Here is a 21608-nt window from a genome sequence, read left to right as displayed (position 1 = left end):
GGGTTTCACCATGTTGGCCAGGCTGGTCTCAAACTCCTGACCTCAGGTGATCCACCCACCTCAGCCTCCCAAAGTGCTGGGATTATGGGCATCAGCCACCGCACATGCCCTGGAACTATAAACTTAATAGTCCTTCCTTTTTTCCACAATGGAGTCTTGCTACATTGCCCAGGCTGGCCTCGAACTCCTGGGTTTAAGCGACCCTCCCAGCTCAGCAACCCAAGTAGCTAGGACTACAGGCACACACCACTGCACCCTCCTAAATTTAGCAGTCTTAATCCTAACCTCTGTTACTTCTTCCTTGGAAACTATATCTCTTGCTACAACATTGAACTTGCTGAATGTCAATCATGATGTTTGCTGACAGCTGAAGACAACCAGTAATTTAGAGACACAACACCTACAAGGGGTTGATTTCCTTAATTTTCTATTGTTAAAAAAAAGAAGTAGCCCTTACTATGAAAGGAAACTGAAAAATACTGACTTTTCAGCTAATAAAGGAATGTAACACACTTCAAATAGGCAAGATTTTTGAGAATTTATATGTCATTCAGGCATATATACCTGCACATACACACCCCTTAAAAGTTCATTATTTTTCACCAATGTCTACACAAAAGACTAAGGTATTTGTAATGCATAGTTTGGGAAAAATTATATGGCCGTGTAGTTTTTAAGTAGCCCATAATGAAAAAAAATAATCTTTTTTTATTATTTAATTTTATCGTAAGTCCCAGGATACATGTGCGGGACATGCATGTTTGTTCCATAGGTAAACGTGGGCCATGGTGGTTTGCTGTACCCATCAACCTATCACCTACGCATTATTCCCAGCATGCATTAGCTACTTATCCTGATGCTCTCCCTCCCCTTACTCCTCCTAACAGGCCCCTGTGTGCCTTGTTCCCCACCTGTGTCTATGGGTTCTCACTGTTCAGCTCCCACTTTTAAGTGAAAACATGCAGTGTCTGATTTTCTATTCGTGTGTTAGTTTGCTGAGGATAACGGCTTCCAGCTTCATCCATGTCACTGCAAAGGACATGATCTCATTCCTTTTTGTGTCTGCATAGTATTCCATGGTGTATATGTACCACATTTTCCTTAACCAGTCTATCACTGATGGGCAATTGGGTTGACTCCATGTCTTTGTTATTATGACTAGTGCTGCAATGAACACATATGTGAATGTATCTTTATAACAGAATGATGTATATCCCTTTGGGTATATATACAGTAATGGGGTTGCTGGGTCAAATGCTATTTCTGGTTCTAGGTCTAGGAATCGCCACACGGTCTTCCACAATGGAACATAACCGTTTTTAACATCCTGTATGGCCACTATACTTAACTCCACTCTCCAATTGCATGATGCTAGTAAGTACAAGGAGAAACCAGAAGCCAAAAAACCAGCACCCAAATTTATCTTAACCAGGAGTACAATTAGTCAGTATTTCTGACTGGATTAGTAAAATGCACAGGTCATTTTCATTTTTCCAGCATACTCTTAAAGGTGACCTTTAATCATTGAAAAGTATTTCTTGAGTTATGCTGGTACATAACTAGGGTTTTCTTTTTCCCATGAATGATGATTATATAAAAAGGTTAGTTGATAAATAGCATGTAAGAAGTAGATTCTGGAAGAGTTTTCCAAAACTCAGTTTGTAAATGTTATTGCCTAGGTCAGCTCTTTTTTATCATAAATTTGAATATAATGAAAATAGCATAAAATTAAAGGATATTATTATATAAACACACACACACACACACGCAGAGGAAAAAGTGATTCTGATCAGGCACAGTGGTCATGCCTATAATCCTAGCACTTTCCGAGGCTGAAGTGGGAGGATCACTTGAAGCCAGGAGTTTGAGAGCAGCCTGGGCAACATAACAAGACTTCATCTCTACAAAATGAAAAAAAAAAAAAAAAAATAGCCAGGTGTGTTGGTGTGTGCCTGTAGGGAGTCCAGCCTGGGAGACAGAGTGAGACTCTGCCTCTAAAAATATAAAAAATAACAATAGTAATAAAAAGAAAATGATCCTAATAATGGCCTAGCACAGTAACAATTATCACACCTCTTTCTACGTGGATTTCTGCCCCACATCACAGGCCAGCTAGTTCCACATGGCACCCAAGTTAGTGATAACAGAGGTCATAATACTAGTGACTGTGAAGATTCCTGGGATTTTTTTTTTTAACCTTTCTAATTTACATAGCCAGTCAAAAATGTAACTGCATGATTACACATGATACCCAGTACCAGAAAAAGATCTCTTAAGGAGAATACACTTAAGTTTTCTTTTGGTTACTTTGGATTGGCTCTCCCAATCTCCATCCTCCCCTTCCCGTTTACAGAAATAGGAAGGAAAACTACATTTACAGACTCCTTTGCAGCTAGATTCATCCAATTAGATGCAGCCACACAAAGATTTAGAAAGTCGAATGAGGTAAGGATCATATTCCTGTGTCTGGTCTGCTCTGTTAGCAGTTAAGGTCTGAAAACAAAGCTTCTCTCCGACAATGTTCAAATGTCCACTCTACAAATTGGAATGGTGGCCTCAAAAGTTTTAACTCCCCTGATAATCCAGTTGTATTTGATTTCTTTGAAAAGTGTTGCCTTAGACATAGATGCTTCAAACCTTCCAAACTTCCCATAAAACACCTGATTTTATAGTAAACACTCTGTTTCATGCACCTAGCATAGTTTCATGCACCTAGCACCAGTTCCTGCGAAAGGTCTGACTGATATACCCAGGTTCCAATACTTCAGAATAAATTATGAAAAAAATTCACTTTTCCTTAAAAACAAAAATAAAAATTAAGCAAGGGTGTCATTTTAATTCAAAACAATTTTTATCATAATGGAAAAATACACAAATTCTTAAAACTATTTTCAGTGCTAAGTTTTTAACAAAAATATATGGTGCCATGATATATGACATCATATCACCTTTTATGAAAAGATGGTCCTTTTTTATAGTATTTGAGAACCTCATTAATTTCACCAAAGGTCTCTGACAGTCCTAATATGCACATTCATTTTTTAAACACATCTGTCACATCATTCTTACTGTATTAACTAACTCTACGAGGTGCTTCTAATCAATTACAGTTCATGTGATTCAAGTTTTCCACCATCACCTTCTCTGACTTCAAGAAACCCTCCAACTTCTGCATTAACAAGTTCACTTTATGCTGTATTTGTATCATATGGTTTAAAACACCCAAAAATCATTGATAAACTGATCCTGTCAAACTAAAGCATGGTGGATAATACCAGATGGTCTGTGTTAAAAGGAGAGGGATTTGGGGTTGGATCTAATTTTATAAATGATCGATTTATTAGCGTGTATTGTTCTGTTATGTATTTTTTTTTAAACAAAGTGATAATTGAGGGTACTTAGATGATAAAAAGTTGAGAAAATAAAGAATTGATATACTCCATAAGCTTCAAAGGTTTTCAAATGTAAGATACAATAAGAACCCGAGCTAACAAATGACAGAGGAAGTAGTGATGAGAGGACAAAATTCCAAATCTGAATCTTTAATAAATACAGCAATGCTAGCCTTGTGATGCCAGGAAAGTGGAAGAGTCAAAAAATTCATAAAGATGATAACCAACAGACTGCAAAGACGAAGGACTAAAATTTTTATAAACTGAACTTTTTTGTACAAATCATTTTTAAAGAAGAGAACACGGACAAAGAGTTGGGGGGCAACAAACTATCTGCTTCTTACATTATTCCCACTGTAGGGAGAACAAAAAACCAACTTGCTAGAATCTTCATTCTCCCTATGACTTATCCTTACCTGCACCCTAAAATCCCGACCAGCCCTGTATTAATGTTACAATCCCCCTTTTCTAATCTACACAAGCAGAGCAACTAAGTGCATCTCAAACCTTAACTGACTAGCCTGTAAAATAAGGCCAGCCATCCACTACTACAGAGTAGGCAAATGTATGTAGGATTTTTGGCTCTGTAGCTAAGAGTCTTCAAAGAATCTTATCTGGCCTTCCTTATCCAGGGCTATCAGTCAAGGGCTGGCTGGCTCTCAGAGAGTACCAATTCAGAAAGTCAGCTGAGATATTTCCTGTAGAGCGCTCTAGAGAAAGCTGCATTGCTTGTCAGAAGTAAGAGCTGATTTCTAATATAGGTTATTTTCTTTCAGGGATTTATAAAGAAATTTGCATGGCAGATATTAGTAATTATCAGGAAAAAAAAGCCATACATTTTCTTGCCATTTAAGCAAAAACCCTACTCTCAGGACCCATACAAAGTGGAATGAAGCTCCGCAGGGCCCACCCTCCCACACAGCCTAGATTTAATCTCGAAGAGACTGCCCGGCGCTCTGTGGTCCGTGGAACGCCCTCAAGTTAGGAGCCTGTTCCTCTGTGTCCAGTGCCTGGAACTTAATCTTGTCTCTTCAAGGTGCAGCTAGATAGAGCCTATCAGATTCTCAAAGGACTTGACAATGAAAAGATGCACTTTTCATTATCTTTAGCCTTCTCCAGTTTTCAGAAAGACTCTCACTCAGCATTTCCAGTGATTGTGCAACACTTTACCGAAGGCTAATGGCTTTTTCTATCAAAAAGTTTAAATAAATTTTGTTGTAAAAAAGAAAAAGAAAAAAGTAAGCTTGGCAATTTTGTACAGAACCTATATAATGGGTGCATCCTTATAAATGGAGGAAGGTTAAATCTATTTTTAGGCAATACAATAAGTAATATGCTTTATAGATTACCAATTTTGAGATTATTTGTACTTTAAAATACTGTTTCAAAACCCTAAATCATAAGTGATAGAGTCTGCCATCTACGTTGGCTCAATAATTATATGCAGTAAGTCAGCCAAAATTCCTCCATTCCTGTATAATCTTATATGTGGGTGGTGATGGTTAGCTCTTATAAATTGTTTGAACACTTGCATATCACAAAATACAAGTTTCCATTAAAAAATAAAATGTTCACCAAAAATATTTTTCCAAACAGAAGATTATCTGATTCCCAGAAAAAGAAAACATTACTGTAACATTAAGGTTACAACTGTCAAAAGAGAAGCCAAGATACACTCAAGTAAAGCTTGTGCTGAAAAGTTAATTTGCTCATCTTTGAAACTTTATTATGTTTATTATGTAAGCAGGATACTTTTAAAGCCTAGAATTTAAAAGCTGCTTATTGGTAAGTTAACACTGTAATAATCTATTTTATAAATTTTAACATGAGATATATAATTAATTTTCAACCATAGTTAGATTTTTCAAATTCTGCTAAATTCTAAAGCAACATTACTGGCAAGTTAGGATACCTCTAGACATCTGTAAAATAGGAATTCTGTTCTTCACAGAAGCATATAAATTCTCCATTTGTCATGCTCTTTTTTGTTTGTTTTTTGAGACAGAGTCTCACTCTGTCACCCAGGCTGGAGTCCAATGGTGCAGTCTCAGCTCCTTACAACCTCTGCCTCCTGGGTTCAAGCGATTCTCCCTCATCAGCCTCCCGAGTAGCTGGGACTATGGGCACGAGCCACCATGCCTGGCTAATTTTTGTATTTTTAGTAGAGACGGAATTTCATTATGTTGGCCAGGCTGGTCTCAAACTTCTGACCTCGTGATACGCCCACCTCAGCCTCCCAAAGTGCTGGGATTACAGGCGTGAGCCACCACGCCAGGCTGTCGTGTTCTAAATTCAGAAACATCCTAGTTTCGGAACAAACCAATGGCATTCCAGTTTATAATATGTTAACATCTGGTACACATGATCCCATAGGGAAAGAAATCAAGGTGTTATGTAGATACAATTTTGCAGAAAACTGAAATACAAGCAATTTTAAGTTTGCAAGGGAAACTTCAAGAGAGAATATTAGAGCAGATGGTAAATGGTAAATAACTTGCCTAGGGCTTCTTAAAAAAGAACATTTTATGGGAACGAGCCTCACACAGGGAGCTGGGATGGCATCTCTAAAATCCTTATTATAAAATACATGATGAATTATGGAAATTGTAGTATTTCTGAACTGGAATGGACATGGCAAATCTCCTTCCATTCCTTCACTGATGAATGAGAAATGTGATATGGAAGGGAGAGGCATATGTTAGAAATCATAATTGGCTGTATTACTTTTAACATCTCTTTAGCATAGTAGCTGATACCATGGGAAGGTTAAAGTCATGATCTTTGGTGAACAAACGCAGTGGAAGCAATAAATATTTAGGGAAGCAAGCCAGGAAAAATGAGAGATAAACAGCAAAAAGAACCAGCCTTTTTGGTTCCTGCTCACATATTGAGAATTTTCTTTCTACTTATTTGAGCTAGAGTTGCAGGAAGTACTGGACCATACGTTAAAACAATCTGTTCCTTAATTGTCTCAAGTAATGCAAGGAAGAAAAGCACTATTTTATCACAGCTTCGCTTTCCTTGAATGATCTATGGATGGAAAGTGCAGCTCAGTTTTTCACCTCCTAATCACCTCCCTTGCATTAACACCCAACTATTCTCAAATTGGTTTTGTTTTTGTTTTTGTTTTTAAAGAAAAATCCTCCTGGCCAAGCACGGTGACTCATGCATGTAATCCCAGCACTTTGGGAGGCTGAGGTGGGCGGAGCACCTGAGGTCAGGAATTTGAGACCAGCCTGGCCAACACGGTGAAACCCTGTCTCTACTAATAATACAAAAACTATCAGGCATGGTGGTGCACGCCTGTAATCCCAGCTACTCTGGAGGCTGAGGCAGGAGAATCGCTTGAACCCGGGAGGCAGAGGTTGCAGTGAGCCGAGATCATGCCACTGCACTCCAGCCTGGGCAACAGAGTGAGACTCTGTCTCCAAAAAAGAAAAAAGAAAAAAAGAAAAAGAAAAAGATAAATCTTCCTAAAGAATAAAGCCCGGAGACAATCAAATGGAGTGGATTTGGAGTATTATCCGGAGTCGTAGAGCTGCCTTTTGGCCCTGCCACTCTAATGGAATTAGTCTCGGCACTCTCATGGTCTCCTTATTGCCAAATACTATAGATTTAACCCTGTCCTTTATAACCAATCCGAGACTAGTAATCATTCCTTCCCCCTTAGAACTCTTTTCTTCTGGTTTCTATAATTTTACACTGCTCCTCCTCATTTATTTCTCTGTTTTTTGGGGGGCGGAGTAGAGACTTTGTACCTAGCCTACTATCCCCTCTATATATACTGGGAGCGTTCATCAATTTTTACATCTTCAGTCTCTCATCTTGATAGTTATTATCACAAGTTTTTCTCTCTCATCAATACTTCACTTCCATATTGGGACTGCTTAGTGAATACTGCTATTTGATTACGCTACCCTGTTCCTTAAAGTGCATCTGAGGGTATAGGAAAAAACCTAACCATAATGCTTTCCCTATTCTCTCACTCAACAATGAAAACAGAGGACTTCTGTGACCTCTATCATCGAAATGTGTAAAGATTTCATCCCTCCAGCAACCAATCAATTCTATTATAGACACCAGATGGGTGTCCTCTAATTCAAATCAATTCTAACACTATCTACCTGGAGGTAGCATCAGGTCACACAGGTTGAGGGCTCAGTCCTCAAAACTGCCCCCACTTCATATGCAAGTCACAGGTCCAGGCCTCTGGAACTTCTGCCCGATTGCCTATAAAACCAGGATCCCCCCACCCACCACCCCTCCTCAGGTTCAATGTGTTAGAGCAGCTCACAGAACTCAGGGAAACACATACTTTTGCTGACTTTCTAGAAGGGATGTTACAAAGGATGCAGATGACAAGATGGATGGGGAGGGGCTTGGGAAAAGGGGCGCACCACCCTCCAGGATAACCATGTGTTCATCAGCTCTCTGGAAGCTCTCCAAACCCCATCCGTTTTGGGGGTTTTAATGGAGGTTTCATGATGTAGGTGCGATTGATTAAATCACCGGGCACTGGTGACCAACTTCACCTTCAGCCCCTCCCAGTTCCCGAGGCTGGGACGTGGGGCAGAAAGTCCCAACCCTCTTACTATGCCTTCGTCTTTCTGTGGACCAGCCCTATCCTAAGTTACCAGACAACAGTAGCCTACAAAAAGACACTCACCACTTTGAAGATTCCAAGGATTTTAGGAGTTGTATGCCAGGAGATGGCAATTAAGACCAAATGTATATTTGAGCAATATCGAGCATCTTATCCTCCAACAAAATATTCCTTTGCCTGTTCTGCAGTTTACCTAGACTTGGGAACATCTTTTGATCATTTCTCTAATTCATTGTCTCTTAAACTCAATGTGCACCAGAATTGCCTAGAGGGCTTGTTAAAACACAGATTATTTGGGAGGTCGAGGAGGGTGGATTGCCTGAGGTCAGGAGTTTGAGACCCGCCTGGCCAACATAGTGAAATATCGTCTCTACTAAAAATACAAAAAAATTAGCTGGGCATGGTGGCGGGTGCCTGTAATTCCAGCTACTAGGGAGGCTAAGGAAGGAGAATCACTTCAACCTGGGAGGCAGAGGTTGCAGTGAGCCGGGATCGCACCATTGCTCTCCAGCCTGGGCAATAAGAGCAAAACTCTGTATCAGAACAAAAACTAACCAACCAAAAAACACACACAGATTGCTGGGCCCCACCTCCACAGTTTCCAGTTCAGTAGGTCTGGGTAGGGCCTGAGACTCTGCATATCTAACCAGTTCCCAATTGATGCTGATGGTCTACAAACCACACAGCCTAATTTATACCCTAGACATGGTTACCAAACCCATCATTCCAATTCTTGGTTGCTACTTTTCCTGTATCATATCAGCACCTTAGTTGAAAAGTAATGGAATTACTTTTGAGAGTTTAACAGCTGGTCCTACCTGGCTCTACTCTCCCTCTTCCTATCAATTCTACATTCCCTTGCCACGTAATTGTTCCTTAAACTTCCTCGCTCATTGGTATTTCCTTCCTCAAAAACTCATGGCTCCCGACTACTGAGCATAAAATGTTTTAAATCCTCTATTAGGCTTATAAGACCTTGAATAGCCCATAAAATGTGGAGACCCTATCACTCTCTCTGCCTACTGCAAAGGGGTATTGTGAGAATTTTTGTTGTTGTTGTTGTTTTGTTTTCTTCAAGACAGGGCCTCTTCTGTTGTACCAGCTGGATTGCAGTGGCACAATTGTAGCTCACTGCAGCCTTGACCTCCTGGGTTCAGGAGATCCTCTTGTCTCAGCCTCCCAAGTAGCTCACGCCACCATGCCCAGCTATTTTTTTATCATTACTGGTAGAGACAGGGTCTCCCTATGTTGCCAATGCTGATCTCAAACTCCTGGGCTCAAGTGATCCTCCCCCCTCAGCCTCCCAAAGTGCTAGAATTATAGGCATGAGCCACCACACCCAGCCTTATTGTAAGAATTTTAAAAGATACAGTTAATTCTTGCTATTTGCAGTAGTTTTGTTCTAGAAAGTTTTTGTGAACATCAAATTAGTGAATACTGGAACATTGCTTCTAGAAAAAAAATACAGGTTTAGATTCCTGCAAGCCCCGGTCACATTTTTGTCAACCAATCAATGTATTACCTTTTTAAAACGTGTGTTCCTGCTGAAAGACACCTTACTTAATGTATATTGCTGATTTACTGTGGCCAACAGCAGCGCCACTCAAGCCTGAACAAAGCTTATCTGACCTGTGTTTTCGCCACAAGGCACATCACAGCCTTCTTGCACATAGGAACATTAGACAACATGACAGCTCTATGCTTGGAGGCAATTTCAAACAGTAAAACCAACAAGGAAAAGCACAAAAACATGAAAACACAGTCGCAAAAATACTCTTATTTACAGAATGAGAGCTGAAAGCAGAAAGCAGAGCTTCATCTCATTCAACATGAGCTGGGAAAGGGCACGTCAAGCAACTCAAATTTCTCGCCACTTGGAGCATGTTTGCAATTGACCATGAAAGCACCATATGAATATGATTTGGGGGCTCCAAATAAATTTTAGCAAGCAGGTGAGTTCGCAAATACATGCAAATCCAAGAATAATGAGGACCACCTATGCAATGAAAGCAACTTTCAAAACCAGAGCACTTCCCAACCATAACAACAATAATGATAAATATGATAAACAACAATAATGATAAATAATGATAAATAACAACAATAATGATAAACTAACATTTTGGGTGCCAGGAGTTCCTCCAAAGCATTCTACATAAATGCATTCAAAACCCACAAAAAAAATGTAGAGATAGGAATTCTTATTATGCCCATTTTATAGATGAGAAAACTAAGGCACACAGAGTAAAATGCTATACCCAAATTCTGACAAAGATTCTCCCTTGATCAAGCTCTAGCCAGGCTCCTCTGAGCCCTCTTCTCAACTAGGCCTTAACCTTGGCCTGTAAAGGCTTGAGCAAACATTAACATCATTTTCTAACAGCTAACGGCTGCATCCCAAAGATAACCCTACCCCTCTTTAAATTACTGTCTAAGAAAACTCAAAGCTGCCAAAATAACTTACTGATTGTTTCAGCCTTCACCTGAGGATAGGGCATCTTTCCTAGTCTCTGGCGGAGGACAGACTCCTAACTTCCTATAACTGCCAGTTAGCAGACACAGCTGGCCTAATCTCATTTACACTAATGAACGCTTTGCAGTTTTTCACTTCCGAGTCTCCTGAGCCTCCTCTCACCCTTCTCCCTATTCCTTTATTCTCCCTTTAAAATGCTTGGTCACCTCTGTACAAATCAAAGTTGAGTTTAGTTTATGCTGGACTCTTCCCTAGCGCAATAGTTGCCACTGATATAAAATCTGTCCTTACCATTTTAACTAATGTCTGACTTTGTTTATCTTTGACAGTTCCCCAGTTAAAAGTGGAATAAGTGGGATTTGTGCCCGGGAAAACTGGTCCAAAGCCCAGATCCTCAACCACTATGGTATGAGTATAAGCAAACGTTCTACCACTCCCGAAATGTACCCTAGACTGAGTCTTCTCCAGTCCAGTGTCTAGAACAAAGTCAAGTTTAGACAAATTTAGATGAAAAAATAGAAGTAGATTTTTTAAAAGGGAGTAGGAGTACAGAAGAAACATATGTATAAGACAGATATGAAGTATCCTAAAGATTAAAAAAAAAAAAAAAACTAGGGTATTTTTTAAGGCTGGAACAAGCCAATCACACAGGAAATAGTGATAACGTTGAAGATTGAGGATGGCAAGGGAAAACCCCGTGTGTCAAACTCAGGAGTCTGAACATTTTCTCAAATGCTATGAGCAGTCACTGGATGAGTCTAAGCAGATATCAGACATTAGCAAATTTGGATTTTAGAAAGATAACTCTGGAGGCATCAGAGAGACCCATCGGGAGAATACTGCAGTAATCCAGATAAGACTGGGCTCTGGGTTAGGTGCTGTCAGACTGCAGGCCAAGGAGGCCCGGGAAGAGGAAAGCGGACTGGGTCTCCAGGGCAGCTGTCAGCTGAGCTGCCCCTCAGGTCACCTGCACTATCGTGCTTCACCCTGGCTCCACATCCAATGCCATGTTCACTTCCAATTTTCTACCTTTACTCTCTTCTCTGATCTGAATGAAATACTCACTCTTCTTCCCTCCACCTGTCCAAAAATAACCATTTGATCTAAATTACACCCTTCCTAAGAAATTGCCCTTAATTGTAGTCTCTCAACAACCTTCCCCCTTTTTGTGAAGTTTATCTTGGCAGAATTACACTGCATGTTGCAAATCATTTCATGTACATGAAAGAGGTATGTTCTTCTAACTGTATGCTTCTTAATACCCAAGACTTTGTCTTATAATTCTTCATATTTCCTTCAATATCTACCACAAATACCTTGCACACAGTAGGTCAGCAGATGGTCAATAAAGGACAAGCCTGCTTTATAAGCAGAGAACTTTTATCGGCTCTACTACCCCCACTGGATTAGCTGCTTGGACTGTTTGCCTTTCTCCACGGGCCATTAATAATGTTGCATAGTGCAAACTAGTTTTACACCATCTAAAACTCAACAGAGCAAAGATGTTACTTCATTTCACCTCCAAGCCTGACCACCCCAAGGAAAAACAAAAACAATCTGTGACATCCAATTATTTCTTCACATTCTCATCTCAAGTTCTAACTACTTTCCAGATGTTAGCTGGTTTTCATTCTTAAAACTCATAGAAGAGTTTCTTTATTATTATTTCTAAGCTAAAACGTCTATATTTTTCTCTGAGCTCCTTCGAATGTCTACAGAATAAAAATTCTTCCCCCACCAAAAAAAAAAAAAAAAATTTCTTTCTCTTAACATAGTATGGTAAACACCTTTCAAAATGCTACCTAACTTCAATGTCAGCACCGCCCCACGGGTATCCTGTCTTCTCTTCCCTTCCTAACCATCTCTCTCTTGCCCCTTCCCAGACTCATTTGGTCAGAGTATTTATTGGTTAAACTATTTATTGAGGACCTAAGAATGATGAGACACTGAGGAAGACTTCAAGGATAACTAACTCATGGTTTCAGACCCAAGCCTCTCTCTCTCTCTCTCTCTCCTTGTGTTTCTTACTCTGCTTTATTTTAGTTATTGACTTGTCTTGTGGGTTATTGTTTTGTTGGTTTCCAATTACCTTGCAAATTCATATTACCTTTTGCCTTGGAGTTGTGAAAGACCTCACATTCAACAACGTTTCTTTAGAACCCTTCTATATGTCTAAGACATTCTACCCTAATTCAAATGGCTTGTTTTATTAAGTCTCCAGCATTATTTCTTCAAAATTACTTTTCCGCCCCCCGCCCCACTTTCTTTTGATCTGACCAATGCTGCTTTTGCTCTTCAAACTTTGCTTCTGAGTAATCAAGACCATCCCATCGACGAGGCTACTCCACATTACTCCATCTGTTTCCTTGACTTGTTCCTAAATTATTTCTGAAACTAATGGAACTGAGTGGCCATTGCCTAAAGAGTACTATAACAGATACTTTAAGGAGATCTAATAAAAAAAAATTTACTTCTTCAAATAAATTTGCAGTTAGACTGGGCAATGAGGAGACTCGGCAGGGCCCATCAGAGCAAAGAGTTTTTCTGACACTTGAGAATTTATTTGCATGTAGACCATACAACATATGGGGGAAGACAGTGCTAGTATTGTATAATTCCTTTTCATTATCGAGCACTTTGTAATAGATGTGACTATTGATAAATAATAAATATTATAATGTGCAAAGACCTGACTTTCGATTGCCTGTTATTTTCAATTCTTACCCAAAGATGGAGTTTTTAAAAATCAAAATGTTATTCTATTTCCTTTCCAACTAGTCCATTTACATTAGAAAGATATCAAGAGTTTTAGAAACATGCTTTGAAACAAAAATTTTATATATAATTTCAAAAGCAAAAAGTTAGAAACCACGTAGCTACCAGGTGAAGCATGTTACCATACACCAATCTTTAACTTAGAAGCAAATGTTCTTAGATAAAATAATTGACACTTAGCTATTATATATTATAGAGTGTAAAAGGCTTTACAGTTTAAATATTTCAAACGCCGAAGGATTTAAATAAACAGAATCAAAAGACAGTCGCATTTCAGTTTTATGACATAATTCTTCAGATATAGCAGATTTTCAGAGCATATTACTTGAAATTAAAATAATCAGTGAGTGAGGTCTAAAGAATGTAATTTTATTTGAAAACCTAATTCCACAAGGTCATCAATAAAAGCACTCAAGGAGTAGCTATAGTCCGTTCTTTTCACTCGAGTGCCAACTGTATTTGCTTTAAGCATCAGACTCTCTGGCAACACCACAGCCTCTGACTCCTGTGAGTTAAGGAAAGGCTTTGTGAGTCATGTGTTTTTTCTAGGGATATTAGGCTCTCAGAATTATTAACTACAGAAAGAGTAAAAGTCAAAACTCATTCAATAAATTCCAGTGTGCTCAGATTGAGAGAACAGGTGCCTGAACGCACATCTGAAGAATAACTTAGAGAGGATGCTTTCCAACTCGGCGGCAAGCCTCTAAGTAAGCAGTCCTGGGGATCTCGCATTACGACCACAGAAGAACGCAGGCAACACTGGACGGACCAGAAAAATCTCTTAGGTTCATCATTCATACTGAGAAAACTGCCTTCAAACCTCTCATTTCCATCTGCAGTGGTGATTTAGAGATATAGAACTGCCATCTAGTGACTAAGAAGGAAAAAGCAAGGACTTGCCATGAAAAATAATATTGTTTTTACATAACAAAGTGCTAAAGTTAGTAAAATTCACACAACTTAGCACATCAAAGTTCTAGTAAAACTTCAAAATGTATAAGTGAACTAATATACCTATTTGCCTCTATAATGTATCTTGACATCTGACTCATACATGGTATAGTTTAAATATAATAAAATAAATTTAGAATAAACTTCTCATCTCATTCATCTGATGATTTTGGCATAGGGCGATTACCCATGTAAAAGTGTAATTTTTATCATCGTATAAGTATAAAATCAAACAGATCTATACTCAAATAGTGGGTCTACACTTTATCAAGCCTGTGATCTTATGCAAGTTACTTTTACCTTGTATAATCATTTTCTTTAGCAGTTAAATGTGCATTATAAGAGTTACTTTAAAGGATTATTGTAAGGATTTCTTAAGGTAATAGAGTAAAAGAAGAAGTATACAGTAGGTTGACAATTAATTTGAGTTTGCTGTATCCCCTTTACGGACAGTTACTTTAGGCTGTCATGAAACATACCCATATCATCTAAGAAAAGAATCAGCCCATAAAATAAATGTATGACAAAGAGTTAATGATTGCAAAAGTAAGTGATGTCATTGTTGGGTGCTTAATCTCGATTGCTTCCAAATATTGTTACCTCTCAATTAATTTTCCTGACTTCTAGACACCTCACTGTCGACAAGGATAAGATGTAACATTTGTTCAATCTATTTCACCCTTGAGTCTTCAAGTTGTAAAATCAAGTGTTTTAAAATAACCTACTCCATTAGGTTTCTGCTTATTGCTATATATATACATATATATATATTTTTTTTTTTTTTTTTTTGAGACGGAGTCTTGCTCTGTTGCCCAGGCTGGGGTGCAGTGGTGTGATCTCGGCTCACTGCAAGCTCCGCCTCCTGGGTTCATGCCATTCTCCTGCCTCAGCCTCCTGAGTAGCTGGGACTACAGGCACCCGCCACCACACCCAGCTAATTTTTTGTATTTTTAGTAGAGACAGGGTTTCACTGTGTTAGTCAGGATGGTCTCAATCTCCTGGCCTCATGATCCGCCCACTTTGGTCTCCCAAAGTACTGGGATTACAGGTGTGAGCCACCACGCCCAGCCCCATTGTAATATATTTTACTATGGTCCATCACTCAGGAAAAACACTCTATAATGTTACACACATGAATATATATCTTGAAATAGCATAATATAGAAAGCAATGTTGTACATGTTTTATCATTGTTGATATTATCAAATACTTCCTGTTCAGGTTCTCTTTGACATTATCATATATAACAATTGATTCATACACGTCCTGGACATAAGAATTTAGAAACACTTAATATATTCCTTTAAATCACAATTTAGCCATGCTTTCCACAAAAGAAAGGCTTAAAAAGTGAGGGAAGATTTGAGGGTACTATTTTTCTCAATAATTGCTGACCTTACTATTTCTTTTTACACCTTTTTATCTTTCTTCATCTTTTTTGCTGTGGGCTAATCATTGTAGATAATTAAGGGACCATCAGTTGAGCCCACCATGCCTCTCCAAGTGCCACCAAGTTGATGTAGGCCTCCGCTCCCATAACAATAAGCTGCAAAAGCTTGCTTTTTTAATGAACTGTCCCCTTAAGGATAGCTAATCTCGCGGCATTTTTGAAAAGCACCCAGGTGCTGTTTCCAACCAATGTTATGCCCCAATTTCTCCTCCAGAGGGAGCACAACTTTCATGTATAACAGGGATTCTTTTCTGAAGGGAAGTTACTTTATTCTTTGATGACTTCTCAGAGATCAGCAATAATTTAACTTTACAGAGAAGAACCCTATGTCCCAAGTAATCTAAGCATGTTGTCATCACATTAATCAGAAATAGAGCCGGGTGTAAAACCCAGGTATGTGTCTCCTCCTTTTTTCCTAGACCACCACCATTTACTGGGTGAAAACGTAAATTAAGCAAATGGTTTTATATCCAAAAAAGCAATTGCTATTCACAATTACTCTTCCATAGAAATGTTTCCTTTCTTGTAGGCTTTTTTTTTTTTTTTAAATAAGAAATCCATTTTAGCATAAGAAAAAAACCCACAAAATGTGGCTTTTTTGGTAACCGACATGGTCCGGCTGTGTGTCCCCACCCAAATCTCATCTTGTAGCTCCCATAATTCCCACATGCTGGGGAGGGCCCTGGTGGGAGATGACTGAATCATGGGGGCTGGTCTTTCCCATGCTCTTCTCATGATAGTGAACGGGTCTCACGAGATCTAATGGTTTTAAAAATGGGACTTTCTCTGCACAAGCTCTTTTTTGCCTGCTGCCATCCACGTAAGATGTGATTTGCTTCTCCTTGCCTTCCGCCACGAACTTGTGAGGCCTCCCCAGCCATGTGGAACTGTAAGTCCAATAAGCCTCTTTCTTTTGCAAATTGCCCAGTCTCGGGTATGCCTTTATCAGCAGTATGAAAACGGACTAACACAGTAATAGGAAAAAAAAAGTTTCTGTGGAAATTAAACAGATGCTAATTAATGTTTCATCCACCAAAGTAATAAGAATCCTATTTGACTTTAGCAAAGCTCTGACAGATTTTTTTTAACAAGATCATAGCTATGGGACTATTTGAGCAGGGGCATCTCGGCATACTTCTCCCTGGAGTGGCCACCGTTTCCTGCTGGAGCCAGCTGTCACTGGGCCCAACACTTTGGCTGGATATAGAATAAAACAGCTTCTGAAAAGCTTGTACTCAGTTCCACTTCAAGGCTGATTTTCTACGCAAAAAAATAAATGGAAGAAAACATCCCCTTCTGCCTGACTGGATTCCGCTGCAGGCCTAGGGAAAACAAGGGCATCCTAGCCAGCCGGGCAGATGGAAAGATACATTGCAGAGTCTGTCACAATCTTAAGACCAATAAGACAGATGGGAATCTGACATCCTAATAAGATTGTCTTACCTTCTGGACAGCATCCGAGCGTTTTTTGGGAGTTTCCGAAACAGCAGATTGAGATTCTAGTTTGGAAAGGAAGCAGACAGTCAGTATCTTAAAGGACAATTTTCCTATTTCTTCAATCAGAAAATAAAACTTTCAGTAAAATATATCATCAACCATAAGCACCAAAACTATCCAGTCTCTCTTCCAATTATATAACTGGGTTATTAGGATATGACTACTTTTCAGTATATATAATACATATAATGAGAGTGCTCATGTCATTTTTAAAAATTGGGATAGTCCTAAGCCCTTCTCTGTATATCAACTATCCTTATTTGTCTCAATTGCTAGTTTCTAAATTGTGCCAGAAAGTCCTTCTAAGACTTTCACAGAGTATATTATTCACTCAGCTGAAGTCTGTATCACGGTAGAAGCTACCTCACCAAGGTTGAAGGATGGGATCTCAAAAGCCTTGTCTGACTGTTGTCAAATTGCCCCTTGATTTCAATGAGACATAATGAACACTGTTACCAAGAGACAGAGTAAGGAGGGATTCTGAAGCGGTTTTTCTCTTTTAGTACTCATGTCATCTGAGATTCTACGAGACTGCAAATTCATCATGCTTTAAAACCTAAGGCATAACCAAGTCAGAGATTTTTTTTTTTCTTAAGCTAGAGGGCATTTTCTTCTAAGCGAAGCTTGCATGCAAATTTAAAAATAAAAGGGCCTTTACGATAAAAATAAAAATGAAAGGGCCTTCAAGGGATCCCTCATGCGTCATGAATCAGAGCCTGAAAAACCACTAATCTCATCCATCCTCCGCACCTTTCAGAGGAGAAATTCAACGCCTATAACGCAAGCGGTTGTTGGCACGGTGAAGACGAGAGTTTATATCTCCTGACTGTCACGTTGCTCCCCTGACTGGCATGCAGACCAGAGCCTGGACACAAGGTACAGCAGTCACTGTTTTTGCTTTTTCTTTTTTTTTTTTTCAAGATGGAGTTTCGCTCTCTTGCCCAGGCTGGAGTGCAGTGGCGCAATCTTGGCTCACTGCAATCTCTGCCTCCCGGGTTGAAGGGATTCTCCTGTCTCAGCCTCCAGAATAGCTGGGATTACAAGCACCCGCCACCACGCCCAGCTAATTTTTGTATTTTTTTAGTAGAGATGGGGTTTCACTATGTTGGCCACGCTGGTCTCGAACTCCTGACCTCGTGATCCGTCCACCTTGGCCTCCCAAAGTGCTGGGATTACAGGCATGAGCCACCCCACCCGGCCAGCAGTCACTCTTTATGTTCATTTTGACATTTCCAATTTAGCAGCATAGTAGCTGATGTAAGTGACAATGCTACAGAAAAATAAAAGGCATTTAGTATTTAAACAGCATAACATACTGTTAAGCTACATTGAAAGTCACATTGAAAGCTACATTGAAAGTTTTCATTTCACTCAGATGAGAATCTGTCTCCACAGAGGCCCACAAGGCCTGGTTTCAACTACTGTTACTCACTAGCCTCTCTACCCACCTACATCTGTACCAACTTGCTCACCAGGCCAGCCACCCTGGCCAGCTTGCTTGTCTTGTAACACACCAGTCATGCTTCTTCCATAGGGTCGCCAAAGCCACGGTGGCTACTGTCTCTGCCCAGACCACATTCCCAATATCTGCAAGCCCCACTCTGTGGCTGCTTCCTTCGTGGCTTTGCTAAAGCAGCAACCCCACCCACTTCTTAGCACCCACCACACACTCACCCTTACTTTCTTCGTAACCTTGATCGTCACACCATATATACTCCATAATGCATTTGGTTGCCTACTTATTTATACCTGTTATTCCACTAGAACATAAACTCTGTGAAAGCAAGAATTGTTGTCAGTTTGTCCCCTTGTTGTGTCCTCCACATCCAAATAGTGCCTGGCACTTGGTAGGTGCTTAAAATATTTGTTGAGTAATTGTAGGAGTGAATGAAAGAAACACGAAAGATCAAAACAATGATGAGACCATGAAAGTGGGTTCCACCATGAAAAGTAGGGTATCCTGGGCAGAGAAAGAGACAGTAAGGATTTTACATGAGACAATATAGATATTGCCTTGCCTTTCGCTCTTTTCTGAATCTCAGCTAAGAGCATATATTTTAAAACAAAAATCATTGAGAATAGCATGATGCAGTCACTTACCAATAAGTGTCACAGTGGCAATAAACAATTGGCCTTAAAATATAACCATTTCCCCAGATAAATATAACATATCATTGAGCTAATCAAAAAGAGATTCTTCTCTCTTATATTGACAAATCTCTACTCTGAACTTAACACCGGAGTTAGCCAAATTTTAATAAAGATATTTAACAGCAAAGCTAGTTAACAGTTAATATTAAAGCAAATACAAACTCCAGAATGCTCTTATTTTCTATTGTTTTTCATCACTTCCAAACCCTCCCAAACACAATAGACTCAAGGCAAGTCTTGGCTTTGTACCAGTGGGGAAAAGTCTCTCTTCCTCTTCTATTTAGATCACGCAATAAGAGCCTAAAGGCTCTCCTGGTGGTACACGAAGAGTTAAATGCTTTCTAGCTTTTTTCTATAGTCCTTGACCCGGTAACCAGACCCAGAAAGTAAACTTCTGGGCTCTGATGGTAAAGAACAAGTGTAGTTTATCAGAAGAACATACTTAGAAAACCACGTTTATTAGAAAGCTGCATCAGCAAAATATTCTGCACACCTACACCCAAACTTTCAGCTTCTCTCTGTCTAATTCAATAGCTCCCTGAACTGAATTCATTCTCCCATCCCTAACCATTTCACTGTAGTTTTTATTTGTGTGAATCTGTGTGTTAAAACATCAAAGAGAAATTTGTAGGTTGAAATGCTGTCTTCAAAATCATAAGCTGGAAAATAGGAGTTCTAGAGGGTCAAGATTTGAAGAGGAATGAGACGTACAGAATAACCCTACTGAAAAATAAAGGGAAAATCAATGAGAACCACTGAGAGAGGAGAGAAAAATACACAATAAGGAAAAAGAAAACAATACAGAATAAAAGAAAGAGAAATAGAAGGAAAAAGGTATAGGAGGGAGAAAGTAAAGGGAAGTATGAAAAATGGCAAAAGTGTCCTTTAGGGAGCAGAGAGAAATTGATGTACCAGTAATGGCTGAAGAAAGGAGTCACTAGATAGGTGTATCTGAGATATCAGCTTAGTTCCAACTTTTATAGCGCTCCCTAAATGAAAATGATCACTCCCAGAACTCCTGGCGCCCTCGTTCCCAACACTCTCCTCCTCTCAGGATCCAGGGCACTTTCAGGAATTGCCTTAAACCCAGCTCTAGGACAGACTGACCATCTCCATCAAATATTCATCACTAGAATGGTTATTATTTTTAAAGAGTAACCCGGTAAGAGAGCTCTCAAGGGTACATTTAAAACTGCCACCTCCTTCACCCATCCTTAAAATTAAGAAACCAGAATGTTCTTTGAAAAAAAAAAATCAGGCTGGGCGCAGTGGCTCACGTCTGTAATCCCAGCACCTTGGGAGGCCTAGGCGGGTGGATCACAAGGTCAGGCCAACATGGTGAAATCCCGTCTCTACTAAAAATACAAAAATTAGCTGGGTCTGGTGGCGGGCACCTGTAGTCCCAGCTACTCAGGAGGCTGACACAGGAGAATCACTTGAACCTGGGAGGCAGAGGTTGCAGTGAGCCGAGATTGTGACACTGCACTTCAGCCTGGTGACAGAGCAAGACTCAGTCTCAAAAACAAAACAAAACAAAACAAAAAACATTACGAAGCAGAAACAGAGAGGGAGAAAGAACATTCCTTAAAAAAAAAAAAAAGTTAAATATTCCATTTTAAAAAGTTACCTCATAAAATTCTGAGCATAATATAAAATTCTGGACTCCCTATGGTACCAAATATGTTTCAAGAGTGACCTCTTTTTCATCACAAAATAAGCCTTTCACTCATGAAACAAAACATGCTTGGATGAGCTGTGTATTTATAGAGAGAAGACAAGACAGTGAGCGGGATATGCCTCTCTGCTAAGAATGGAAAATAAACCAGCCTTTTAAAATATATATACAAAATAAGCCTTCTAAAAATGAATGGAGTAGTCTCTAAATAGTTTGGCATTTTAAGTTAAAATGCAGCTACATAAAATTATTATATGATAGCTTCTTTAATGGTATATACCATTTGATTCAAATCCAGTCAATTTAACTGAAACATAATTCATTAAATTTCATTTAAATAGCATAACTTATGATTGGCTGCCTAATAAATGCAAGATGTTTTTAATTCTGATATACCATGTCTTTCCAAAAATGAAGATGAGGTTAAATACTTGAATTTTCCTAAATGAGGCCAATTCCATGGTCTGCTTATTTGATTGTTTAATAGTATTGAGGCTCTGCCTCTCATTGTCAACAAAATATAGCCACACCTAGGCTATAGTTAGCTCAGGAGAAAAGGAAGGCCAATTTTATAGAAACTATATGTATGTGTGTATATATATACACACACGTGTATATATACATATATGTATATATACATG

General features: G+C 39.2%; 1 protein-coding gene across 1 annotated transcript in view; it reads right to left on the bottom strand.

The window, feature by feature from the left end:
• FMN2 (formin 2) overlaps positions 1-21608 on the bottom strand; it is a 396271-nt gene that overhangs the window by 278752 nt on the left and 95911 nt on the right. The window contains exon 5 of the mRNA XM_011955768.1: positions 17088-17143. Coding sequence (XP_011811158.1) covers positions 17088-17143 — 56 coding nt within the window. The remainder of the gene's footprint in view (positions 1-17087; positions 17144-21608) is intronic.

This window comes from Colobus angolensis, unplaced genomic scaffold (genome assembly GCF_000951035.1).
Source record: "Colobus angolensis palliatus isolate OR3802 unplaced genomic scaffold, Cang.pa_1.0 Scaffold40, whole genome shotgun sequence".
In the NCBI taxonomy this organism is placed as follows: domain Eukaryota; kingdom Metazoa; phylum Chordata; class Mammalia; order Primates; family Cercopithecidae; genus Colobus; species Colobus angolensis.
The sequence above is the reverse complement of the archived record's forward strand: the minus strand, read 5'-3'. Positions and strand labels throughout refer to the sequence as shown.